We start from the raw sequence: 27,954 nt of genomic DNA, 5'->3' as shown, positions 1-27,954 counted from the left end.
TTAATGACTAAGTGCAAACTTATTTTTTGGAAGACACAGGACATCGAAGTAGCTGATGATCCCACCCAAAGACAGGCACTAGGTTCCCAATTCTGTATTAGACTAAGACGTACAGGATTGAGACCCAGACTTTTGGACACTCTAGTAGGCAGCCCTGTGGCTCATTTAGAATTACCTAACAAAGTAACAAAATCCAGACCAACCTTGGCCAAAATATGCAATATTTCATTACAAACCCCTGCCAAAGATAATGTTATCGTTGTGTTATCATGTACACATTAAATTTTAAAATCAAAGGTCTCTCTCAATGCTCCAAATGCACACTTTTGCCACTCTGACTGTAGCAGACTAGTTAACTTGGCCGTTTTATGATTATTTCCACTCTTTTACCTTTTTCAAATAACGATACCCTCACCCTCGTCCTCACCTTCAAACTACCCCCTCAACTTTTAAGCCGGGTGATGTGCAGTCAGAGCTCCACAGGGACGCTTGCCTCGCAGAGGCCAGGGCGCCTGGACGTTCGCACACCCACAGGCCGCCACACCCCTTCACGGCAGTCCCGCCGCCACAGAGGGCAGGCGCCTCTAGGGACAGCGGCTGCTGCTCCCGTCTGGGGGCAGAGGCTGGAAGGCAGCACAAGAGGACAGGAAGGCGGTGTCAGAGGAAAGCGCCAAGGCGAGGGGAGGACGCGCGACCCGCCGCTCCCGCCGCGCACCCGCCGCTCTCGGCGCAGGCGTTAACGGCGGCGGCGGGCGGGGCGGCGTTGGCGCCTGCTGGGCTGCCCCGGCGGAGCGGGCTCGGGGTGCCCCGGCAGCTGCCTGAGCCCGCGCGGTGTGCCCCGCGCTGCCGACCGAGGGCTGCGCGAAGCCAGGAGCGGCGAGGCCCGGACCCTCGGCGGTGTCGCTGCCGGGCGCCGCGGCGGGGCGCGGCCGTTGGGGGCGCGGCGGAGGGCGAACAGGCGAACGCCGGAGCTGCTACATCCGGGCTGCGGCGGCGGGCACCTGCCAGGCCGGGGGCCTCGGGTGACATTGGGCCTCGGCGGCTGGAGGAGGAGGAGGACGGGCTGCGGAACCTGGTAGAAACGGAGATCTTCGCCTGCGCCCACTGTCACCATGTTTCGCGTGATAATCACCCATGCCAAGAAGCACCCCAGTGTGAGTACCCGGCGGCCGTGCCCCGGCGGAGCGGGAGCTGCGGCGCCTCGGCCCTGTCGGGCCGCCGCCCCCTGCCCTGCAGGCGGTCGGTGCCCTCGGCCCCGCCGGTCTCCCCATTCCTGATTCTTCCGTTTCCCTTCCTTATGAATGCTTGGCCTCTCGGGTTGGCCGGGGCTTACGGCGTGTGGGCAGATCAGGGCTGATCGGTCAGGACCCCTTTTTCCTCAAGTATGTTTGGGCCTTTTTCCTGCTGCAGCACCAAGGATCAAGGTGGCTCTTCATTCTTCTGGCTTATTTTTTCCCTACGTCCCCCCCCCCGTTTTCTGACTCTGATCGGGGTTACGGATGATAGGTGCTGTTTTGTGCAGCAGAGGGACTGCTCTTTGTTTCCCAGAAACATGCTGCCATGGGACCTTTGGTTGTTCTGCATGTAGCAGTATTTTTTTTTCATGTCTCTCTTCGTAGGTGCTAGTTCCCCTCTGACTCTAGTGGTCTACTGCACACATGGAGCTTCTGTTAGGGTTTTAGAGGGCTTTATGTTATGGCTCAAAGTGTGTGAGCTTTTCTTTGATTTGTCATTGCTGTAGTCAGAAATGCTATGTAATAATAGTATTTTGTTATATTGTGGCATAACATGTAATTTTTTTGTTGTTGCAGTTAATCCCCTTGTTTTTGATCATTGGATCCGGAGGTATTGGCGCAGGCCTGTACCTCATGCGTTTGGCAATGTTTAACCCGGATGTCAGGTATGTATAAAATAATTCACAGCATCCAGTCTTTTTGCTGTGTATATTAAGCTTCACTGCCTTGGGTTTTATGTGTCTGGAAGCCTTAGTGTCTTTCTCCAATATCACTGGCATCAAGTATGTGGAGATTTCCTTGTTTTGGAGATTTGTTTGTTTAACATATGATACTTAGAAAGTGCTGACAAAGGATTGTTTCCTCTTCTGTGGAAACTTATTTGAGTGGGTGATGCTTCGTATCCTAATAACCACAGTACACATATAGATTTTATTGATTTTGAAGATAGTGTAATTCTCTTACTATGTTCTCATATCTTAAACTTCTCTTAATAGCTGGGACAAGAAAAATAATCCAGAACCTTGGAACAAACTGGCTCCCAGTGACCAGTACAAGGTAAAATAAAAACATAAAAGATTTTTAGGAAACGTAATAACAAAGGTATAGCCTATTGCTCTAGGATGTGTGAGTGTATTGGAAGGTAGCGGAATGAGTGATGTATCTTCTCTGCTGTGCAACATTTGTTTGTCTCTAGAACTTAGAGCAGAGACAGCTGAGTTTGAGATTTAAAACTTTCCTGGAACTGGTTGATAAGGAGTCTATACAGAAGCAGTGACATATATTGCACTGTAAGAAAAAAAGGAAGAGTATGTTAGCTCATAATACTCCAAAATACACTACAGGAAGAAGGACAAAACCATGTAAGTTCTGAACTAAAGCTTTCTCGGTGCTAAATGTGAACATTTTACTCTGAGAAGCAAAGCAGGAAAATGTTAAGTGTTTAATGTAAACACTAATTCAGTTCTACAGTTGATTGAAGACAAAACAATTGCCTGTATGTAACTGGATGCAACAGAAATGTTCTTTAAGTCCAAGTTATTTCATTGAACTAATGAGGAAGCATGCAAATAGGTGTAAAGCATTGGGTAGTTTACAGAAATCATGTTTTTGTCAGGTTTTACTAAATTACTGTTTTAGTAGATTCCTGTTAAGAATATTTTAAGGTTATCCTCAAGCCACTAAAGCAAACCTACTATGTTTACAAACCAGTGTCTGTGCAGTACCATATTGTACTGTTTCAGTAACTGAAATAAGCAAAAACCCCACACACTCTGAATAAAATATGTTGCTGTCCAAGAAGAAAATAATACTTTCTTTTTAATTGTTTCTTCTAGAATGTTGCTGTTTCTTAAACATCTAAAAGAGGCAAACACAAGATAGTGCGCAGCACAAATTCTTTTAGAGTGCATGCCTTGTGTAGCATTCCCCTTCTATCCTAGCATGCAAACACAGCCTCTGGGTTTACCATATTTGGGTGTGTGTGTATCATTGGGGATTTTTTTTTCCAAATCTGCACTGTGGGAAACGGCAAGGCTGATACTCTAAGCTGGTGATGACTGTGATGTTAGTAACAGTTTTTAGCTTTCATTGAGATAGTTTTGCAAGCTTCTTTTTGTCGCATCAGCGTCCTCCGTCTTCTCAAAGAAGGCAGTTGAAGAGCTAATTCTTACCATAGGAGTCGCACAGAAAGTTGTAATTTGAATGTTTGTTTTGTTTCATCTGGGGAATATAAAAGAAAAAAAAATTGGGCATAACTAAAAATAATCAAGCTAATAGATAAATATTTCTTACTTTTTCCTAAAGAAAACCTGTAGCATCACATGCTTGATACCAAGTCAGGCTCAGATGCAAAACTGTGGGTTTAGTCTATAAATTTTTTGCCCTCAATGATTATTTGGGCTGTTTTGAATTGCTTCTAACGGGATCTGACTTGAACATAAGCTGAGAGTGAAAGGATCTGTTCTTACTGCCTTTCTCCTTGTCAAACCTGGCAGTTCTAGATGCAGCTACTTAAGCCAAACTTGGCTTTTGCAGCACTGCTCTAAGTTCCCTTGTGACACAGTCTGTTCACATACACCACGCTTTGTGCCACTTGGCAAGCCTTCGATATACAGGAGCACATAGATTGTGGGCAGAAAGGACAAACTCAGCAGTACTGTAAGAACTTCTAGTGAACGGACAATTCAGGAGATGAAAGAAGAGGTACTGTGGGTTTTCTTTAGTTCCCTTAGTACTGCAAGCAGAATGAATATTTAAAATTACTGCTCTTCAAAGTCTTTATTATTGTCTAGCACTCATATTCGAACTATGGTTTCAGTTTCCTGATGCGAGTTCAAATGATGCATGTTTTTAAGTAAATAACATGGAAAATAGATAATCAGTCTTCTTTCCCCTCCTTTTCCTAGTTCTACTCAGTTAATGTAGACTACAGTAGACTGAAAAAGGACCGTCCTGACTTCTGAACAACACACTCATCTCCATAAGCTGCGCAGAAAGGTCTTCCAGAAGCCGTCCGCACAATTGTCATGTTTCATCATCCAGGAAAAAATCAAATTTGCCTCACGCTGCACTTGGTCATGTGTTTGAAAGTCTTTTGAGGAGGCTTAATAAAAGTTTGAAACTTGGAAGTGTCTACTTTTTTAATTTTGCAAAATGAGAATATCCTACTAATGGTTTGCTATATGGTCAGTCAAATAGTAAGCAAAAGCCAATTAAGGTTTCCTTCAGGAGAAAGCAAAGTTCTCTTGATGGGCTTTTATACTTAGTCTGTTGACTTTAGAGAAATAATTGAATATTCATGTAGTGCAGCAAACTGCAAGAACCTGAAAGCATGTAATTTATTATGTGTGTGTATAATTATTTTTTTTAAATTGAACCTGAATTTTTCTACTTGCTGGAGGGAAGGGGTAAAAAGGAAAAGCCAAGTTCTATGCAAAAGCTTTAATTTCTTTTTTATTTTTTAAAATCATAAACCGTTTGTTGATAAAAAAGAAGACACTCTTAAATATTTTAAAAATAAAATTCTAGGATCATGTTCAAGATTTCTTGTGGATTATGCTGTTAAGGAAGGGAAGCACACAGCAGAACAGGGTACAGGATTTGAGAAATAATTAGATTTTAATGTAAGAACAAAAATATCTCAACAAGGGCAAATTCTCATACTTCAGTACTTGGCTGAGTCTTGCCATGGGAAGATAAAAATAAAATATGTGCAAATCTGTAACTTAGGGTAGGTTTTCTTTGTGCTTTTCTGTGAACATTGGTATTTTTCTGGATAAGGGATGTAATTCTGGGCTGACAGAATACAGCTGTTCCTATCTTGATGCATTTCAGTCCACTTGAAGTGGACTCTTGAGTAAATAACCATGGGTGCTGTGGGTAGATTCAAAGAAACTGAGCAGCAACAGCTTTTAAAAGTGGAGAAAACTATCCTGGGGTAATTGACTGCAAAATAACAAATATTTGCAAAGATTTCCTATTTTATACTGAAAAACCTTGCAGATCAATTGAATCTGTTTAATTTGGTAGCAGTTCAGATTATCTTTTCATTATATACCAAAATGGTGGATTTACTTGCAGTTTTTACTTGCAGTTTTCACTTGCTTGTTTGAGAAGCTCTCATGAAGTCTGGAGAAGAAAAGGAGCCTGATGACAGATGATGTTTACAGCAGTGGGCAAATCTATAAGCATCCTTAGGGACTGTAGTTGCTATCTGAATCCAAATATTTTTAGGAAACTGATCATTCAGTTTCAACACTTCCCGTTCTTCAGTTTTAAAAGTATATTACGTGTCAAAATGGGAAGCATTCATGTAACCTCCTGGTTAGTAGTCCTGGATTTTATTGCTATTATAATAGTCTCCAAATGGAAGTAATTTCTCAAGACATTAAGACAGACCAATACCCAGGAAGTAAACCTGATTCTTAGTAAAGTGAGACAAGGGTTTCCCTTTGGTCACAGCTGAAAAGGGTTTTAAGTCACATTTTTGTTAATAAAGGCAATTAAATAATAAGCCCTTGAGCAATTTAATGCTTTAAATACGAATTGACTAGAAGACAAAAACACAATTAATTCAATTGTCTTTTCTCATGCACTTAGTTCTTATCTCCTGTTTGTTTGTTTGTTTTCCCTTAACATTCTAGTACTGCAAGGCCTTAAATTCCTGTTTACCATTTTCCACTGTGAGTTTTCCTTCTAGGACACCAGAACCATTTCTTCAATATTAAACCAGAGCACGTTCTTGGCTCTAGTTTGTAACTGCTCAGTAGTGTTCTATCAGTATCCAGCGTATTTATTCACATTTTTGAAACAGATCTTTGCTGAAAGAACCATTTTCATAGCTTGGCAATATTCTATATGTATTAAAATACGCAACTAATTTTTTTAAAGCTTCTACCTTTAAGACTTCTTTAAGCCCTCTACCTTTTCCTTCTTAGTGTAGGCAAAGATGGTATTCACTGAAGACAGCTGCAGTTTGTATTTTTAGGATTCTAACTTCTAATGTTCATCTTCGGCTGTTAAGTTTCATAAAATAACAAAATCCCATCATTAACAGGAAAACTGAGGTCCTTCATTAACACCATGGCATGTAATTTTGCTTGAGCAGATGTCACTTGTTATCTGAAAGAGGCAGATATTCTACTCTCTTACATGTTGACTAAGATGGACGCAGCTGCTACATTCCAGTTTGAGGCAGGTTTTCATGCAACGATCAGCATGGGCCTGGTGTGCAAGCCTTGTTAATGAGCCACATGCACAAGATTTGACTTTTTCTTACAATGCAGCATTGACCCTGCCATTGCCAAATTTCTGTTAACAGATTTTGTGCCTGTTATCATTCATCCTGACACGCAGCAGGGCAAGAAAATTTGAAATAAATTCTGCCCACCTAGGATAGAAAGAAATGCAGGTTCCCATAGTTTTTACACGTGAACGCATGCTCCATGCAGCATGTTGTAATGTGTTTCCTTTGGTTGTATTTTTAGTATAGCCAGCATGTAGGAATTCTGTTATTTGCCTGCAGTAAGGAGGGGAGTTCCTTGTGAGTATAAAATATCAAACTGCCTCTATGAAATTATATGGGTGTGCCTGATATTGAAAAAAAAAAAATAATAATTTTGCATAAGATTTCTAGCTAGATGTCACCTGAGAAAATACATTTGTGATACCTTTTCACGCTCTGCTCTACCTTTAAAGATAGTTTGGTGTGTGACTATTGAATGACCTTTGAAACTAAGCAAATGTATGTTTAATGCTTATTGGACTGTAATACTTTGTCAGAAAGAAAGGCTGAAAAGTTAATACAGGAATTTTAAAAAGGTATTTAGAACAGAAAATGAGTTATTGAAACAAGTGTGCACAAAGTTATTGTTTCTGTTCATTGGCCAGCCTTACTGTGAAAGCAACTGTATGAGCTAGAAAACCTTTTCTTGGGGTCAAAATTGAAGCATAGCAGATCTATGAGAACTCCAAAAATTGTGTTCACTTGTATCCTGGCCACAGTTGTTTTTTAATATTACTTAATCAAAAAGCTTACTCTTCAGTCCTTTCTTTTGAAATCCAGAAGTTGGTTGACTTCATGCTTTCATAATTTCATGATCCATTCACTTTTCTTTCAAAGTGGTCTTGGCATCGCTATTCGCTCTTGAGAAACTCCTATGAAGCTCACAGTTTCATCTCCTTTAGTCTTTAAGAGTGTCTCTGGATACCAAAATGATGGCACATTTCCTAAACGTGTGTTAATTCTCATGCCGTCCAGCTTGGATGGACTTCGGGATTTTTAAAAAATCATTTCAAAATAGTACTATCTGTGGTTGGTAAGACTTAACACTTTCTTAGTAAGAATGACATAAGCCAGTACAATGCAAGAAAACAGACACCTCTGCAATTATTGAGAAGCAAATCTATTTTTAGCAATCAGAGTAATTTTATCTAAACCAGGAAAGTATTTATACATTTTTTTCTTATTATTTTCACAAATTTCATATAAATGAAACAAAAAGTAACTTTTAGACTCCAAACTAATGTTATTCTCACAGTTAGAAGCTGAAGAGCCTATGAGATCACCACATTTTGACTTGCTTGGTTTTTTTTTTATATTTTCTATTCAGAAAATTTCCCTTTTCTGTATTTCTATTCTGTGAGAATCAGTATCACTTCAGGTAATGTGAAATGAGAACTAAAGTGTGCAAGTCAAGGCAAGAACAATGCATTATTTTTTTTTTATATAGTTTGCCATCAGCATTTACCTGACATTAATTTCCTACTAGAACTGATAAAAGACTGGCATGTGGGACTCTTGCAAGAGACAGCAAGTTCTGAAGATGATAAAGGAAATAGTTCATTAACACATGGCAATACATATGTTACAAAGGAGAATAGAAATTCTGTTGGTAATATTCACAGCTATTGGCAGTGCTTTATAACATAGACACCTCAAATAATATTTCTAGGGTCATTAATTTGAATTACTTTGGACAAAATAATGCACTGTGCCATTTACAGTTCATCACTATAATGTAAAGACAACTTTTTTAGTAGAACTGCACAAGACATAACCCAATAGACAAATTTATAGACTTGTTTTTTTTCACATTAGATGCAAACTAACTATGAACATGAAATGTTTTCTAATTTTAGTTTCCTTACTGCAGGCAAATGAAACATACTGCTGAGAAAGTAATGAAAACAGATTACTTAATGGTGAAAAATCTGAGTGCCATTCTTTGTCTACCAGTGGTGCCACTGCTGGAATTTAATGGAGTGGCACCAGTGTGTTTGAATGAAGATATTGGTCCTAGCTGTTTCAAAGATAGGGTTGAATCTAGTAAGATTTCCTTAGTACTGATAACATTTTTCTTCTTTTTTTTTTTGTTTGTTTGTTTGTTTTTGTTTTGTTTTGTTATTGTTTTGTTTTGTTTTTCTTCCCAAGATTGGGAGCAGGGAAATTGCAGAACTCATTATCAACAGGAACAAAATGGAATTTCATCCCAACTTCAAACATGCTACTCTAGTAGCATTTACATCTCATGATGGTCTATGGGATGTTGATAGAGTGGTAAAGGGATCATTTGCTTCAGATGTTGTTTTCCATGATACGTCAGATTTCACTTCCTAGCATTTGGGGAGCTCAGGGAAGGAAAATTCATCCCTGCAACAAACACAATGCACCTAAAATGATCAGGAATCACTGAAGTGGTTTTCTGCACTTGCAAATCATATTTCTCTCTCTTCTTTGTAAAAGCCCAAGTAAGTTCAGGAATTATTCCAGAAAAAAGGAATCATATAGACATGGTGGAATAGGCAGATGGAGCTGCATCAATTACAGCAAGTTCTTGGTTTTAGTGCAGGAGCTTTCTCTGTTTATTCTCATCAATTTTTACGTGTATTTGACAAATGTAGAAGTTGTTCATTACACATACCGTGAGTTCTTGGCCTATTAGGATGCAGTGAGAATTATGTTGAGAGTAAAAAAAAACCATGATTTTCAAACTGGTTTAAATTATTACTCCAAATAAAAAAGCAGTACCAGCATACCTGCAGAAGGAGGTCTGGTACACCCTGTTCTGAATTTAGACTACTAGTGACAAGTTTATAGTAGTGCAATAGTGTGAATTAACAATAAAAGCAGATTTATGATTAATTTTGAAAATAGCATTCTTTCTACATAGCCTCATAATGGCATTCTTTAAAGATTAACTTATTTCTAAAACAGTAAAATAATGCATATATATATATATATATATACACGAATAATGTCTGAACTATATGTGTTTTAATTTGGTGTGCTTTCTCTTAATTATGTCAGTGTTGGTAACTATGTAGGTTAGTTTAAGATCATAGTATATTATATCTCATGCTGCATTATTGTACCCAAATGAAACTTGTCTCACAACTTCAAACAGAAAATGGGTTTCAGAATATCTTCCAGCTTAAATATAATTTTATTTTAATGTGTGAAAATTAAACACCTGCATCACTGGAAAGGGTTGTTCAGCAAATTGTCATTCAGCATCTGTGAGGAACCAGCCCCCAGGACCTATACTTGCTGGAACTGGCATGGAAATCCCATTACAACCCCTAAACAAAGTCTCATTTGCATCCCAAAGGGCCTACCTGAGAGGCTGGAGGCTGCACTGATGGTCTGCCTAGGGCCTACAGCTGGCCTGCAGGTACAACGACTGAGATATGGATGGAGGGGTGGAGGGGGCAAAGGTCCTCTCCAGCTGCTCAGGCTTATGACTCAAACACGCTTGCTCATCCTTGTGAAACAAGGAAACTCTGTAAAACAGGGACCTGCAATGGTGGGCTTCAGGAGACTCACTGACACCAACTCTCCCCCTTTGGCTGGCCCAATGCTGCATCCAGGACTGGTGATTTTCTATTATCTATCTCTCTATAAACTTTTCTTCTCCTGCTCTCTCTCTCTCTACCTTCCTAATGTCATTAAGTAATGCAAGGCCTAACCACATATTTTTTTTTTTCAGGCTGTGCAGCTTAAACATCTGTGTATTGTACTCTTGTGATCTAATTGTCAGCCTTTATGATCGTGCAGCCTGAGATAATAATTGAAGTATCCATATTCCTTCTATAGCTTTAAGTAAACCTAATATTCAAATTAAAATACAGATCTTGAGTGTCGTTTCACCTTAATCTGATCAAGGGATATTGGATGGTCGAGCATTTCCTCAGACCGTGACATTTTATTCACCCTCCCTGGAAGGGCCAGGTCTGAGACAAAGGTTGGATCCAGCCGCACCTGTGCTCCTCTCTGAGAAGGAGTTTAGAAAGCAAGGGGGTCTGATCTGAATCTCCCTGGGTTGCCCTACTCGGGTCGTGACAGCATCAGAGAATGGACCCCAACCCTTTTTCTGTTATGTAGTGTAACAAAGCAAGAAGTTGAACGTAACCCTCTTCAAAATAAGGAGAAACAACATTTCCAGGAGCTGTTTTATGCCAGTGGCACAATATCTAAATATGAAATAACTCTTTTACAGGGATGGATGGACAGGTAGTGAAGAACCACCACCTGACCTGCTCTTTATACAGGGTCCTGGCAATTGTTTTTGTCAATTTCTATCAGAAGGGAATAAGGTCTGGAGTTGACTAATGGTCCAGGCTACAATAGCTGTGTTTTCAAATGTGATCTAGGCTGCCATGCAATATTTACACAGTGAGGATAAAAACAATGACTCAAAACTTACCTGATTCCCATATCAAATGAAATATTTCAGAGCTGGCCCCATAGCTGGAGTAAAGATTAGTCAAGTTTTTACAAATTCTGCAATTTAATTACCCGAATTTGAGCTAACAATGAGCAGAGGACAACAGATGACCTAAAAAAAGTGATCCTCAAATTTAGAGTATCTTGCCAAACAAATATTTCCACCATGGAGCACAACATGCTGTGGTTAAGCAGGTAGATATAATTTATGTTGGACATAGCATTAGACCTCCTAATCCTGAAGACTAGATGTTTGCCCCAGCAGTCAAATGAGTTATGTAGCTGCAATCACTAGCCAATGGAGCTTAAACAATGTGCTTCAGAAACAGTGGAGCTTTTCTGGATGAAGCTTAATATTCCATTATCTATCTGTGTGCACATCAAACAAAATAAACAGTGCAGTAGTATTTCTGAAATTCTGCTTGGATGTATTTTGCTGTGTTTTTCTGTCATGAGAGAGAGCTTTTATGGGAAAGAAGAATGAGCTTTTTGAGACCCCAGAAAGAGAGATTTATTATATCCAAAGCAAGGAGAATGAAGAGACAGAAACAAGTGGCCTACTCACTCAGGCATAAGAAAGCAGCGGATGTGAAATGTGCAGTGGAAGCGTAATGAATTCCTCCATTACAAATTATTGTCACAGGGAAATGTTTTCGTACACTAATTTTGACATAGAAAATTGGATGGATTTTTTGTTTGTTTGTACACTGCATATATTGAAAATGAAAAAAGCTCAGTGACAGCGGTATATAAATGTGTACAGATATGTTGCCTAAGATCTCAATTTTTCTTGTCTTCAGTCTATGTCAGTCTCATCCTTTCCTCAGCTAGATAGCCAGAGTTTCTGCTTACTAGACTGAGAAATCCTCTTCACTCATATATCTTCTGCTTGTCAGGAGCTTTCCTTCTGTTAGGCTAGGCTATTTCCTGACATGCTAGAATCACTGGCTACTTTTGTGTTAAACAGAGATAGCACCTTTTCCCATCAACATCTTATTACAGCTGTGACACAAGCTTTCTGAGTAAGCAGGAAAGTTAAATGTTCCAAGTAAAACTCCATAGAATTTGCAATAGAAAACTGCCTTGATACAAAAATACCTACCAACAACCTGAAGAACACTGATGGAAGCCTGACCTCTCTGAAAAAGAAAAAATACCATATCCTGGCCACATCAGTATCTGAGAAAGGAAATTCACTGTACATTAAATAGCTAGAATATTTTAGTTGTTTGAAGATTGTATGAATATATGATTTTGTACTTTAAAACAAAAAAAAGCCACATACACAAAGGTTATAATAAAAGATATGTTTCGCTTAACAGTGCATCTGCAAAAGGACACAAATGTAGATGTATTCTGTATTGTTTTGTTTTCTAGTGAAAGACTGCTAGTGCCAAGTAGAGATCTTTGTAGATTTGGAAGTGAGGTATACAATATTGCTGGCTTCTAACCAGTTTAGTGTAATATTGTACAAGAACTGATATGAACCCTGCTAGGACTGGATTTTCAGTTGGGTAGAGATAGTTCACAAAAGCCACTTTACAAAACCAAGGTGTCAGAAATTACTTTCTGTATTTACTACTTGGTATATGCATACAAATACACTGAACTTTTTCAAGGTCATTTTTCACATAGTTTTTTGACTCAGTGGCATTAATTCAGTAGAATGCACACTATTTTGGATTTTATCTCTTTTTCCTAAGCCAAATAAACTTTGCTTTTTTTAATAAATCTTGACTGTATTAATTTTCTTAGGACTAATTAGCGAATGCAACTTCCAACAGAGAAGAAAAATTAACTTCTGATTTCTGGTGAGAGGTGCACTTGGATTTTCTGGCTTATGCCGTCAGTTAAAGGACCATACGGTTCGCTTTCAAGTATACCCTGAGCCGTGAGGAAATTCAACAAGATGCTGTACTCTGCAGCAGTATGACTTCGGGCTAACAAGACTATTTTTTCACACTAATAGCTGTCTCACCACATGAGCATATCACACTGCATCTGCCTGGGCTAGCAGAGCTACCTAACGCTACTGCGAGGGCATGGCTGCCTGTCTCCAGGCCAGCTTGCTGAGAGCTATCAATTATTGCTGTGCAGCACTGCCCTCTGCCTTGTGAATTTATGCAGACTATAACATAATGATTTTAAAGGGCAATCCTGAAGGATTTAGACTCTTTCTATGATATTTTTTGAGTGGAAGGAAAAACACCATGGGATTTCCTTTATTTTTGTGTGTGTGTGTATTTGCACTCTAAAATATACAAAAATGATAAAGAAAGTACATTTTAATAGGAAGTGATTTTTGTACAGCTGTGAGTATAAAATACTTTCTACTAAAGTATCTACACATAATACATTTTTTAATGTTTCAGTTCAGGTGATATGTTACATATGAACATGGTGACATGCATGCAGTCACTACAGACCTTTCCCTTCCCAGTGCATTTAGATGGCATATGCTCTTCTGTCCTTCATAAGCATGGCATGTATTTTTTCAGCTGAATCTGTATGGGGACATCAATTCTTAAAAGAGTGGCAGTCACTCTGGGCAAGCAGCAGGCAGGAATTCTTGGGCTGAGCCCTGTGTCACCAGAGTTGCAAGAGGGCCACTGAATGGTGTGCTGTACCAGCTCTCCAAGACCTTCCAGCTGCACTTACATCTGTGCATCATTAGAGCAGTGGAGCTACTGCAGTCACCCAGTGGCTGTTTGTGAGCAGTTCTCTTACCCATTTTACTCCCTGGAAATTAAAATTTCTCTTTATTTTCTCTTCACTGGGTTCCAATGTGTGTGAAGTGCCACAATAGTGACAATGCTCATAATGCACATCAGGCAACAAGGCTACTTCTTAGCATGTTTTAATGTTCCATGTTGTTATCTCAACATGCTTAAAAAGCAAACATTGCTAGTGTTTATATGTATTTCTCCATTCTTGCATAAAGTTTAGAATTCTCTAAGTAAAGGAGGACTCCTTATCAATGCTATTTTGTTGAAATGTGTTTCATCTTGCTTTAGAAGGTACTTCATTGAGGATTGATCTATTTCACAAAAAAACTTTAGTACGTGGTGATATTATATCACAAATATGTTTCCCCCTGTACTTGGCACTGGTGAGGCTGCATGTCAAGTACTGTGTCCAGTTTTGCACTCCTCACTACAAGAAATACATTGAGTTGCTGGAGCGTGTTCAGAGAAGGGCAACAAAACTGCTGAAAGGTCTAGAGGAAAAGTCTTATGAGAAGCATCTAAGGGAACTGGGATTGTTTAGTCTGGACAAAAGGAGGCTGAGGGGAGACCTTATTGCTCTCTAAAACTATCTGAAAGGAGGTTGTAACCTGGTAGGTATTGGTCTCTTCTCCCAAGTAATCAATGATAGGTCAAGAGGAAAAGTCCTTGAGTTGTGCCAGGGGAAGTTTAGAATGGATATTGGAAAAACTTCTTCATTGAAAGGGTTGTCAGGCACTGGAGCAGGCTGCCTGGAGAAGTGTTTGAGTCACCACCCTGGAGGTATTTAAAAGACATGCAGATATGGTGCTTAGGAATATGATTCAGTGGTGAACTTAGCAGTGCAATGTTAATGGTTGGAATTGATGATCTTAAATGTGCTTTCCAACCAAAACAATTTCGTTATTCTAAATGACAGAGCTTTATTATAAAATCTTGATTTCTTTCAGTTAATATTTATTATGAACACTTAATGCAGGCATAAACTCGGTTTAATTTGTCTAATTTTATCTATTTTAAAAATATTCTACTCAATAGTAAAAAGGTATGTATTTAGGTGTTTTGAAGTTTAACAAGTGTAATTAAAATAGGCATAATAATTTTCAGTGCACTTGTATGACTTATTGTTATCCTCATTTAAAAGTGTTTGTGCTGTGACTAGAAAAATAAAAGTAAAAACTTGGACAAACTGAGTGCAATGAGAATTTACTGTTGTTTTAAACAGAGCCAAGATTTCTTTTGGAATTAGTTAAAAATCATTAGTGGAAGCTTTTGCAAATGGAACTAGTGTTTGCCTAATCCTTGAGTTTTCAGTAGAGAAACATATTTATGAAACATGCATGAGATTTCTTGTTCTTGGCAAGAAGTGTCCTGGCTGTTTTTTTGCTGCAAAGCATCTCAGCCTTGGCAAAATAAGAGTAACAAGCTTTAAACAGATTAATAGTTTATCTGACTCAATGATCATCTTTCTGTAGAATAGAACTAAAACCATCAGAATCCTTCTCTTTATCTTAGGAAGCATTCACTGAGAAGTGAGAAAGCTGTATTTAGTGATGTGCTATCACTGAAATTAATGCTTTTGGCTGTTACTGTTTTTTACTTTTTGGATGTTATTCTACATTAGGTAGGCTGCCTGTTGTTACTAATCAATATATATAGAATAAATATGATGACTTGTCTTGTGATGGCTTTTGAACATAATAAAATACTATGAAGGAAGATTTTGAAATCTTGCTTATAATTATCTGGGGGTTTTTTTGCTTTTTTTTGTTGAGGGTTTTTTTTTGTTGGTTTGTGGTTTTTTTGCTTATTTTTGTGGGATTTTTTTGTTTTTTTCTTTATTTATAAAAATACCTATTTTTGATCTAATTTTTATTTGATATGTATTCTCTGAATAGTCGTGGGGTCCTTAATATAAAAAAGAGTTAGAGGGTACAACTCTTTTTCAGATGCTAAATTCTCATGTATTTCACTTATTCACTTATTCTGTAATCTACTGTACAGTTTCAGAAATTCCACACTCCACTAACAGCTATTAATATTTATCCCTGTGTTTATTATAATTTGATTATTCAAACACTCAGTTTTAAACATTTGGACTATTGTAGCTGAAAGATCCAGTTCGTGCTCCTAATACTCAATTGGCCTTTCCCAAAGAATATGAAGTCTGAATAAAGAACATAGAAAGGAATTGGAGAAAAGGTACGTAATAATCTATAAATACAAGAGTAAAAGTAACTGTTTTGTACAGCAGTATATTATCATACTTTTACTGAATGCATTGCTTCACGTCCGTTTACTTCCATTTAGTGGGCCTGCCATATGGCCACACTTTTTCTTTACAGCCTGTGATATTATCTGATTTTCGTGCAAGTGTCCTAGCCCTTGAGGTTGTTTATCCCTGAAAAAAATAGAAGATCAAACTTGTAATCCACTGCAGCAATAGTCTTCCAGACTCAATCAGATTTCTTGTTAATCTCCTTGACAAGCAGGAGTGTAGCTTCTTCTGCCTGAAGAAAAGCTTAGAGTTCACTGAATCTCTGATTCCCAGCATAGCTGTTTATAATTTTCACTTTTGAACTCCGAGAAAACACCAGGTTGGCCCAATTTATTGTTAACAGTGGAATTGATAAACATTTGTAAAACCCTAAACCCAGCAATGAGGACACACTGGGGATAAAAAGAGTAGGAAAAATACATTCCACCAATTGATTTGCAGACCAGCATCGTGAAGGGAAGGGGAAACCAAAAAAGAAAGAAACCAGTAAGTATTTAATTGTTTTGTGCTTGATTTTCAGCAGTTCCAGCATTACCAGACCGCAGACAGCATAGATATTCAACAAGATTTCTAGACCAGCAGAGGAATAAAAAGGGATGCTGTTTGAGAAATTGGGGTTGTGTGGAGCACTTTTGCCTGAAAGCTGGGCTCACCACAAACCCTAACCAGGGCTAAGTCCTGTCTGATGTGTGTCATACATGTCATGTCCTGTAAACACATATCTCTGTAACACCCACATGTCCAATTGGTTAGTTCTGGTGCAAACTAAGTGCAGAAGTGCTTAGAATCACCCAGACATGACCCTGATTCCTGTTTTTCTGATTCTGTGAAGTATAATCAAGTTTGAGGCAAGGATGGCTCATTTCATTTCTTTATGAATCCATGAACACTTAAAATGTCCATTCCTCTGAAAATACTGAAGAGAATGAGAGGAAACATAGCCATCTCTGTGAAGATGTCACTGTCTCTCAAGCTGAAGCCTAAACACATAATTGAAAACAAAGGTTTGCATGTAACTAGAATTCTTGTTTCTCTTTCTCATTAAGTAAGATTAAATAGTGGTAGAGGTATTAATGAGAGAACTCAAAGTTGAGTACCTTATAAAATAAATTTAAATAATTGACCTAATGAAATAGAAAATCAAATGAGAATAAACATTTTGTTAGCCAGAGATATCTGACAATACAGCCGTAATCCCATATCAAGGGCTACCCCCAAAAGGTTTACAGACTCACTTATCCTGTGTTGTATTATTTCCTATCCCAAGCAAGTCCTTCTGTGAGTAAAATGGAAACTATATTATGTAGTTCACCATAAAATGTTAAAGAACTAACAGGAACTTTGTTTTCTTTCTGAGCGTTGTTATGTTATAGAGCGAGACAGTTACTATTGCATAAAAATTAACAAACTAGACTTCTGACTGAGAAAAAGATTGAAAACATTTCTTATACCATCTGTACCATCTACAAGGTGTAAACTGGAGTAGCTAATAAATTATGGGAAAAGCTCAGAGTCATTTGTCAAGGGTCCAACAGAAATAAGATGTTGATTATGTTTTGGTATTTAAAGCACTCCTTTTTGTACCATGCTTAAGACATAGCAGGTACTATATTCCTAAGATAATCTTAGCACACAAGCTTGCCAAATTGTCTCGTGTTGCTTTAAATGTGATTCAACACAAAATAGCTATATACTAAAAATAATAGGGGCTTTTAAATTATTTTTTAATAGTAGTTGCACTATAATGTAACTGATTATTATAAATCAATTTATCAATAAATTAAATTATTTTGGTTCTCTTTAGTTTCCACTGCTTATTGATATTTATTACTTGGCTATATGAGTATTCTGTGATGATTATCTGCTTTGATGATTTTTATCTATATACATTAGCTCAACTCAGCTCACTATATGTTTTTGTAGTTCTGTGTGGCCCAATAAAATATAATTTTATTTAAAATAGTGAAATTTACTGATCTACTAAAGACCTCCAAGGTCAGTGGAGTCAGTGAAAGGAATATTAATCTCCATTTTGACATAGGTATAGCATGTTTGAAAATGATAAATTTATTCTGTTAACTTTCAGTTTAGAACTCTATCATGACAGAAAATATATAAGGACACATTGATATTAATGAATATAGTGTATGTGAAACATTTGGGATCCTGGATAAGTGCATGTGAGGTTCAGTCAAGCCTCAGTACTGGATATTGGGTAGAGCGGGTAGCGTATTTATTGTCTATGTTAAACAAGTTGGTTCCTACCTAATATAAAATGTTATTTTTCTTTACTAACTTAGCTACTTGTATTAACACAACTCCTCATCCTTCTGCATCTTGGTCCTGTCTCAGCACTACTTCTTTTCCCTGTCATTGACATCAAATGCTGGTGCTCCCCAGATGCACTCAGAGCTTCCTTTTTATTTGGCTTAACAGAGATCCAGAAGAATCAATGTGCTGTTAAGGGTCAGTGTAAAAGGTTCAGAGGTCCAGTAAAGTCCTAAAAAGCTCTTGCATCACAGTTTTAAACCACACAGGAGGGAGCAAGCACATCCTTCTGGCAGGAAGTGCACCAGAGAAGGACTGAGAATGAGCAGCCTAAAAACGGGGCCATGAGTCACCTAAGGACCCCAGTGGTCTCCAGCAACTTAGGTGCAGTTACACTGTCAAAAGGACTGTAATCTTTATTCATTTTAAACATTTGATTAACTTAAATTAGCTAATTTGTGCTGAAACATTAGGATTTTTTACTTAGAGATCATAGCTTGCATTAAAATCTACGGTGAAGCTACTGTTTCCACTTACTTTTCTGGCCAAATTAAAGCATAATTGCTTTGTCTTCAGTGCAATTTGATGAGTGCTATTAATGTAGGTTTGACTTGTCCTCAGAATATTTTGAATAACCACTTAATTAGGCCAAGATGACCTACTTGGAACTTAAAAATATAAACTTATTTTTTTATAAAATGAAGCTCTACTGGGCTTTACTGGCTTTTAGCCAGGACAATTTCTCTTACTGTGAGCTAAATGCTTGGAAATTATTTTAAGAACTGACCAGGGCAGACCAGAAATAAAGCAAATTCAGTTGCCTAGCATGAAAAAAAAATTAAACATTTCACAGTTTTTTAACCCACTTTAACATAGAAAATTATATGTTTTCAGGTTGTCACATTCTGAGCCATGTAATTCTTCTGTGGTAACACATTTTACTGCATTTAATATGTGAACTGAGCAAAACCAACTTAGTAGTAGTGTTTAACTGTAAGGAATGATGACAAGGTGATTTGGGAAATAATTTAATCAGTGAGAAACAAATGAGTGCAAATGGAAATAAATGTCAGAATGAAACTAATTCAGAAGGAAACACTATCGTTTATATATAAACTGCTTTGTTTAGTGGCTGCTGTGGAGCTAAACTGACAGTTTTGTAGCTTTCTGTCTGAACCAATTAGAGCATCCTCCTACCAAAGCTCTTACCAATCTACATCAGCACTTTTGTTAGAAGACCTTTGAGGGGCTTTTAACTCATTTGAAAAAATTTGTCTCTAGATGAAAAATGACAGAAAATTTAAGCCCAGAATAGTTAGCTTGTTTATTTTTTTAAATGAGAAATAGGGAAGAGGAGGAGAAGTCAGCTACTTCAAAATTAGGTGAATTACAAAAATACATGTGGAGAGCTTTGTTGCCTAAAGTGAGTTTTTTCTGCTTGAATAACCAGGAGGATTATTTAAGAATGATAAATATATTGCATGAAGAGAGAAATAACTGAGATAACAACATGATCCAAGTTAATATATGTAAAACAGTATTCACAGCTTCGCTTATATGACTAACGTCTCTGAAAACAAAACATGCACCATTATATCAATAGACAAGTTATTTGCTTTGGTGTGTTTTCACAGGATCAAACCCTTTAAGCCTCGCTAATGTGCAGCTAGTTCCAGCTACAAATGTAATGTGCCTATTTGACAAAAAAAATCTTTTACCACGAAGCACAATGTAGCCCAAGAATTCCGTAATTCACTCTATAAATCCCAGTGGCAAATTATCAGTGCCCCAATTGTTTGTAGAGGTTTGTGGTGAATTACAGGCTAGGGAACATTAATACTGAGTATGGAAACATTGAAATGGTGTGGAACTTAGTCTTGCTACTCACCCAAAATTGTCTTCTCTAACTGCTTATCATTGTACTCTCTGGAAGATACGGGCTTGTGTCATGCGCTATGGGTATTTTAAAAGCTAGTGTTAATGACATGCTTTCTCAGCATGCTCAAAAAACAAATGAAACAGAATTTATTTGAATGGTAATGCAGTGTGTAGGTTTTTCTGGCTTCCAGATCTCTGGACAGATGACCAAGAAAGTTTGCTTTGATTGTACTTCCTTTGAGCTACTTCACATTCGAAATTCACAGTCCTGCTGTTCAGGTCATGAAGCTGTGCTTGCTTGGATTTATCTGGTGTCCTTGACAAGTCAGTTCGGTCTGTGCAAGGCTTTGTGGTGGAGCAATACTTTGGAGGTCTTGATACTTTCAGCAGATGGCGGAGACCTCAGCAAATACCTGCACATCAGATAGCTACAGGTTTCTTGGGAAGTATCCACAGCTGGGCTGTTAGAGAGTAGGGACAAGAGCAGGCATAGATGAGCAGAAAAGATGATCCACATTTGCTCTGTTTTTATGCTTAACTCTCTAGTTCTGTGCTTGGGCCCACATTACAGTCCCTTCTGTGGTGCAGTCAGATATGTGCCTCTCTCTGCATTATTCACATTCCCCTGCATACAAAAGATCTTATTTCAGACTTCCTGGTGACTGCCATCCTTTCTTCCCTCAGGCTGCCCGTTATGTTTTAATTTTTCTACACTGTGGCTTTTCACCCCTGATTTGTTCTCCTTTATTTTCACAAGCCACGCTGAAATTTAGTACTCTTTCTCCACCAGTTTTCCCTTTCCTATCACTAAAATGTCCTGTAACATTAAGACAAATATTGTATTTTCCGAACCAGTTCACCAATTTCCATTTTTTCTTTCAGATTTTTTTATCTGTCTCCTCAAAGTTCAAGGTACATGTGTGTGTGTATGCATGTGTGTATATATGTATATATTCTGGAACTGACTATAATACCAAAATAGCAAATACTTGAGCAATAGCTTTTAAGAGCTCTGAAATACTAGTATTTATAAACAAAAGAAAACAAAAAAGAGCTTACCCAGTTCTACAACACCAATACTATAAACAGTACTACTGTGGGAATTATTTATTATGGCTGACAGGAGACATCAAGAAGGAATACTTGAAGGAAGGACAAAATAAAATTCCTTGATGAATTGTGCTTTTTTTTTTTATGAGAAACTATGGTAATATCCTGGTGAGGCATAATGGTATTATTAATTTACTGGTTTTAATTTATTTAAATCTAACTGTTGTAGTCATTAATGTTTAACAGTTCCATCTAAATTGTCAAAGCTTTGCATGCAGTAGAGTCTCACTAATCTTGTTAGAGTCAGTGAGAGCAGTGTTTCTAAACCCCGAGCAACTCACTGGAATTTTAGCAGTTCTGTCAGAATTCCTCGGTTTTTGTTAATGAGGATGATTTCACTGGAACGTATTAGGGAGATGGTGGTACCTTCATAGAAAATCTTAGCATTTTAGAAGGAAGAAAGGAAATTAGACAGAATTGCAACACAGAGAAGAATTTCAAGGTTCTGTAAAAGAAGATAGATGTTCCATATGGATTGACACTATAGCCACATAAGAAATGGTACAATCATTTGAAAAAAACATTGAATGTTCAGTGCTAAATATCTTTTCAGTACTTCTCCAGCTAGTCCATCTGCCTAGAAATTATTTATTACTTGCTTATTATTTATTAGAAATTACTGTTTATTTAGCTCTTACACACCATGAAGCAGCTATAAGAGTAGTAATAACAGTAGTAATGATAATAGCCAAACAAACTTGTTACACAAAACATTTATCCTTTTTCTCTCCAATGTAGTGTTTCTGTCAAAAGCTTTGCATGTCAAACAATAGTATCAGTCAGACTCTCTGTTAAGATTATTGCAAGAATGTAAGGAGAAGGAGGTGTGGGGAAGGTTACAGTCACTCTGCAATGAAGCGAGGAGATGGAGAATCAGTTTCTGGTAAAATAATGTCTTCCTTTCTCTAATACAATTCCCTGCTCACTGTTAAAAATTACTCTATCTGTGACTCTGAAAGTACCCCATTAAAGCCCACTTATTCCAGGAGCAATTTTTTTTGTTTGCTGTTATGTTAGTCATAAATATTCAAATTTAAACTAAAAGCTCTCTAGCATTTCTGAACTATCAAGTACATGAATACAAAACTATCAATAAAAGCAAGTTGTTTTGTGAAAAGTAGAATTATTAAAGATTTTGATGTCACCCTCTAACTTTTCCAAGAAAAGTATGCTGAAGTTTTTCACCATTTCATGGCATCCACCAGAAGAAGCATGTGCTGTGGCGAGCCAGGCTGCTAGATGTGAGCTGTGAGGCTGGTTGGCTGATTCCAGCCACAGTCCGTAACTTCAAAGTTTCTATCTCCCTTCACATCAGAGATGCATATTTGGGTCTCCTTCTTCCAGTTGCCAATTGTCATGAAGTTTGTAGTAACTAATCATTGCAGAAACTTAAACCACTGTCATCTGTCTTGTAAAATTTGGTCAAAAGATTTGCATATTTGCAGGGAAGGAGAGACAGGCAGAAAAGAAACAAAGTCTGTCTTTTTTTTTTTTTCCCCCCTGTGTAAGAATTTCCTTAATTTCCTTTCAAAAGCTTATTAGAAAAGAAAGCACAATCATTTACCAAATAGATTTTATTTATTTTGGCACAGTTTAATTTTAATTAATCATGATGGTACTTCTTAAGCATTGTAAACATCAACATGTTTCTCAGCAGTGACGAGTGACTACTAGATTTGGATTATACAGGGGGAATAGTATTAACAGCCTACTGCTGTGTGAAATTGGCTTTACTGGAGGATAACTCAGTATTTCACAGAGTTCTCTTCCCCAGTGAATCTTTACCTGGACCTATTTATGTAATTCATTCAGCTTTCAGGATTAGGTGTAGCATTATACTGCTCATAATCTATTAGCTATTTTCCTGGTGACCCCTGATTCTAATTGCTGTCATATTTGCAGCATCAGACTGATAAATTCGGAAGAGTTATGTCAGAGAAAATTAGTTCCTACAAGAGCAAAATGCTCTTTATTGGCTTCTGGTGGCTCATTACTACCAAGTGCTCTATTCCATGTCAAAGTAGTACTGATAGAATTATAATTTTAATTATTTTAATTCATTTACCAAAATATCAATCCTCAGCTTGTGCCCAGACTACATATAGAGATTTGTTTTCTTTGTTGCTCAAAGTATTTATGTGTTACTTTTTTGTATAATGCTCTCCTATTTCATAACAATGTTAAAAATATCCACTGCGAAGTCTGGTAGGATGAACAACTACATCTCTTTCTTATGGCGGTACAGAGCTTTTAATCTTCCTAACCTCCTCCTTCTTTCAAAAACACTGAGAAACATTGGGAAAACATATAATTTTGATCTGTAATATTGTGGATTTATGATACGAATCATGTGAAACTTCCTTCCTAGCTACTAAACTAGGACAAATTAATCAAGGAAGACCCTATCAGTACTTACAGCTATGCTTCCAGGTAGAGCTCTGGGAACTCAGCAAACAGAATAAGAAGGAAATACTGTAGACCTGGGAAGTTTGGCAAAATCAGGTCAAAGTACATTACAAGATTATGGTCTGAATGGATTTACTAATATGGATTACTTAATTAACATTCACTGTCTTTAGTTCTTTAGAATCATAATCATAGTATTATAGAATCATAAGGGTTGGGAGGGACCTCTGAAGATCATTGAATCCAAATCCCCTGCTGCAGCAAGAACATGTAGGGCAGATCATGCATCTAGATGGGTCTTGAAAGTCTCAAGAGACTCCAAAACTTCTCTGGGCAGCCTGTTCCAGTGCTTCATCACCCTCACAGTAAAGAAGTTTTGCTCATGTTGAGGTGGAACTTCCCGTGTTCCAGCTTGGTGCGATTTCCCCTCATCCTATCAGAAGGCATCACTGAAAAGATACTGGCTCATTCTTGACATCCACCTTTCAGATATTTATAGACATTAATAAGGTCCCCTCTTGGTCTTCTCAAGACTAAACAGCCCCAGGTCTCTTAGCCTTTCCTCATATAACAGATGTTCCAGTCCCTAAATCATCCTTGTAGCCCTTGATTGGACTATTTCCAGCATATCCCTATGCCTCTTGAAATGGGAGCCTAGAACTGGACACAATACTCCAGATGTGGTCTTATGAGGGGAAAATAGAGGGGGAGGAGAACTTCCCTTGACCTGGCCACACTGTTCTTAATACATCCCAAGGTATTATTGGCTCTCTTGGCCACAAGAGCACACTGCTGTCCCATGGATAACTTGTTGTCTACCAGGACCCCAAGGTCTTTCTCCATGGGGCTGCTTTCTAGCAGATCAACCCCTAATCCATATAGACGCATGGTGTTTTTTCTCTCCAGCTGCAGGACTCTACACTGAATCTCATTAGGTAGTGTGAATCCAGGTTTTGCAATAGGTCTAATGGATTTGAGTGACTATCACTGGGATACCCCCAGGGTAAAATAATTTTTTTTGGTATTAACTTGTATTTCTGTGGGTTTTTTTTAAATTCTTGTAGCCATTTTAATCTGGTTTCTTCTCTTCGTGAGGCACCTAGAATGGTTTCTGTAAGCTGTATCTAGGATTCATCTTTAAACTGAAGGAAAAAAATGAGAAGGTGGACTCAGACAGGGTATAGCATACACAGCCCCAAATGAAGAAAAGCAGTTCCACAGTGTTAACCTCAGGGCCTTTTGGAGAGTGACGAACAAACTCATTAATGAGCCTTTCTATTTACTTCTGTAAGGGTTTGCAGTGGATTGATTGTGGTCAGTAGTACAGCTTGCACAGATTTTCATAGATATTTCTTATTTGTGGCTAATTAGGAATTATTAGTCATAAATACCTATAATCATTCTAGTCTTTTATGAAGTTGCAAATGTAGGTTAAGGGAAACTACATAAATATGTGTAATAAAAATATAGCTGAAGGGCGACCTTGTGACTGCCTTTCTATGCTTCTGCCAAGTTAAAGAAGGTGTAACAGATGGTGAGATTGTTAATATCTGAGGAAGACTTATTTAGCAAAAATTCTGCTTATTTTTGTGAGACTGGCAGCTTATCTTCTTCAGAAACATTAGTATCAATCTCACCAATTAGAAGTTCATATTTCTCTGCTAGTTTTAGTAAGTCATGAAGGATAGAGCTTCACAAACATGTATTGTGATGCCTCAATCAGATTGCTTTTAACTCCCTAAGCACACTCATAAACTTAGTGGGTGATATTGGGTGAAATCCAAAGCCAAATTGAAATCCAAATGGTGTGTTTCTTACATTCTGCTCCAACACTGTTAGCCAGAACCTCACCTACAAGTAATCATCATAGATCTGATAAATCTGATAAAACCTGGAAAAGAGTTCATATATTTCTTTGCTCTTCATTCTCAAGCGAAGCAAAGTTGATCATTTGAAACAGAATCATTGTACTCTCTTATGCTTTCTAACAAGTGTAGAGATACTGCCTGAGTGATATAAATGTAAAGTGTACTTAACCAAAGTAACTAATGTAGAAACACTTGTTTGCAGCTTGTATGAAGAGATACTATTTTTTATTAAACTGTAATGAGTTGGAAAGAAATGATATTTTCAAACAAGTGCAAAGTTCAATAGAAGCTAAATATTCTGAAATAATCCAAGGCCATAATCTTTCCATATACCATTTTCAGCACAGAAACTGGCAACCTACACTGATAACACTGCGTGTGCTTGAGGCCTCCAAAGTAACATAATGACCATCACAAAACCAGTAGCCATCAAGTTATACTCAAAAAATGTGATGTACAGGCCAAATCTGCACCATTGTCCACACTGTTATCCTTGCCTTACTTTTACCAAAGCATGCAGGTACAGCTGTACTAAGGACTATTCATCCTTTTTCAGACAAAGAAAGGGTTCTTGCCCAGAAGATTTATAATCTATATAAAATACATATGAGGGATAAGAAAGGACATTTAACAAGGACAGTAACTCATCCTATTGATCAAATGATTATTGGTAGTTAATATGAATATTCTAATTTTTGTGGGGGTTTTTTGATACTCAGATGATAGATAGATAAGCTGGTGTTTTTTGATCTTCTAGAAGAAATAAGCTTACAAATGGTGGCAAGCAAGGTATTTTATAGACTTAGAAAAACGTGGGGCAGCTGTGAGACAAATTATCTTGGGAAGCATGTAAGAGTTAATGGCAAGAAAATTTCCTGCAAAAGAAAAACAAAGATGAAAGTAAGAATGCAAAGTTTTACATGAAGACTTTCACAGATCTTTTAAGTGTTAATTAGTGTGAACAGATGTAGGAATAGTTTTCCTTATTCTAAGTTCTTGTTTATGTGGTATTAAATATTTGGTCTTTAGTAGAAAACTGTGTGGAATCATAATTGTCAAAAATAACTCTGTAAGGAGCAAACTTTAAGGTTACATCAAGCCTATGTTTGGAATATGAAAACAGCAAAAATCTTCAGTTCGTTTTTATGGTCCTTTCACCAAACTTTCATGCCCAACCACTAGCCAGTGGCTTGATATAGTATAAACTCCTTTCTTTGGCAGGCTGAGTGCCACATCTTGAAGGTTTTTTAAACCCACAAAGATTCTCCACGGTGACTCAAGAGAACCAACAGCCTTAAGTCTTAAATATATCAGTGAATCAATGCTAAATGCCTGTAGAGTAGTCAAGATTTTCTGTTTGTAGCCTATACTTTTCCTCTTCTCCAAGATTATTACAGTAGGGCAAATACTGTAAAACACACAGCTATACCAGGTAAATTTAAGTCATTTGGGCCAACAAAGGCAAGACTTGGCCTTGCCTTTGACAGAGGTTGTAAATTTGACAACATTGACCTAGACCATGAACACAGCTGTTATTTAGTTCAAGTACATCTCCTGAAAGCTCTACAGGGCGCCACTGGCTAAACCTGTTCTTTTCTGGCAAGTCTTTGAAAGAGGGCCGCAGTGCAATTACTCTTTTAAAGGTAGCATAAGGTGCAGACAGACTGAAATTAACACTGGAGCTTGCAGAAGCTTCATGTTAATATTATGATTGAGTTTATTCTGCACCAGCGAATACCCTTACTCTAAGTATGCTTCCAAAATCCTGGCTAGAGGCAAAACCATGGGGTGTTTTCAACTGAAATGTTCTGATAGAGGAAAGGGATCTACCGCAGTCAAAGAAATAGACTCAAATAGATATCTTGTTTATTCTTGTTATAATTGGTCCCCTGTAGTGTTGCTAATAAAATAAATGACAACCAGAAAGCAAGTGAAAAAACAGAAGATCCACTCTATTCTTTGCAGCTGCTTTAAGAAGACCCTAAGCTTGGATGATGAGTTGTTGCTAAGTCAGAAAAGACTTTTCCTTTAGAACACCAAGCCTTCCTTTAAGCTTTTATCTGATATTCAGGCAGAAACATTTTGTGCAAGTTGTAAAGTAAAAAATTCATGTAAATCGTTAATATGTTTGTAGATCAGTGGAAAAATTGGACAAATATGTAAATACCCTACCACTTATAACATGAAGCAATTTAATTCCCTGTCATGTTTCAGGGCTGCTAGTATGTGACTAGACTTGGTAATTAACACAATTAATCAAATAGTGGGGATGTCAGTAGAATTTCTCTCTACTTGAGAAATACAACATGTGCTTTTATCATTGTTTCTTCTCTTCCTATTTATATAAAACTATTGTATAAGGAATACATAGAAATGAAACTGAGTAAGGCATACATTTTTTTTACCTTATAGTCCTGGAAGCAACATAAGAATGGTTAGGAGTCTTGCATTTCTTCTGATGTCT

The 27,954-nt window shown here is 37.6% G+C and overlaps 1 protein-coding gene across 1 annotated transcript; it reads left to right on the top strand.

Moving 5' to 3' along the window:
* Window positions 1-996: 996 nt before the first annotated feature.
* Window positions 997-4,363, top strand: NDUFA4 (NDUFA4 mitochondrial complex associated). Its single transcript, XM_051612749.1, has 4 exons — window positions 997-1,154; window positions 1,812-1,900; window positions 2,231-2,291; window positions 4,142-4,363. Exons 1-4 carry the CDS (start codon window positions 1,113-1,115, stop codon window positions 4,196-4,198), a joined length of 249 nt encoding a protein of 82 aa, XP_051468709.1. The 5' UTR covers window positions 997-1,112; the 3' UTR covers window positions 4,199-4,363.
* Window positions 4,364-27,954: the final 23,591 nt, after the last annotated feature.

Source organism: Apus apus, chromosome 2 (genome assembly GCF_020740795.1).
Source record: "Apus apus isolate bApuApu2 chromosome 2, bApuApu2.pri.cur, whole genome shotgun sequence".
Lineage (NCBI taxonomy): Eukaryota > Metazoa > Chordata > Aves > Apodiformes > Apodidae > Apus > Apus apus.
Note: the sequence above shows the minus strand (reverse complement) of the source record. Positions and strands in the feature narration are given on the sequence as shown.

What these genes read in the sequence shown, in the direction of transcription:
- NDUFA4 (XM_051612749.1), top strand. Translation starts at nt 1,113, where the DNA reads ATGTTTCGCGTGATAATCACCCATGCCAAGAAGCACCCCAGT. An exon ending in ATGCCAAGAAGCACCCCAGT is followed by an intron (nt 1,155 to 1,811) that starts GTGAGTACCCGG and finishes TTGTTGTTGCAG; the next exon opens with TTAATCCCCTTGTTTTTGAT. An exon ending in CTCCCAGTGACCAGTACAAG is followed by an intron (nt 2,292 to 4,141) that starts GTAAAATAAAAA and finishes TCCTTTTCCTAG; the next exon opens with TTCTACTCAGTTAATGTAGA.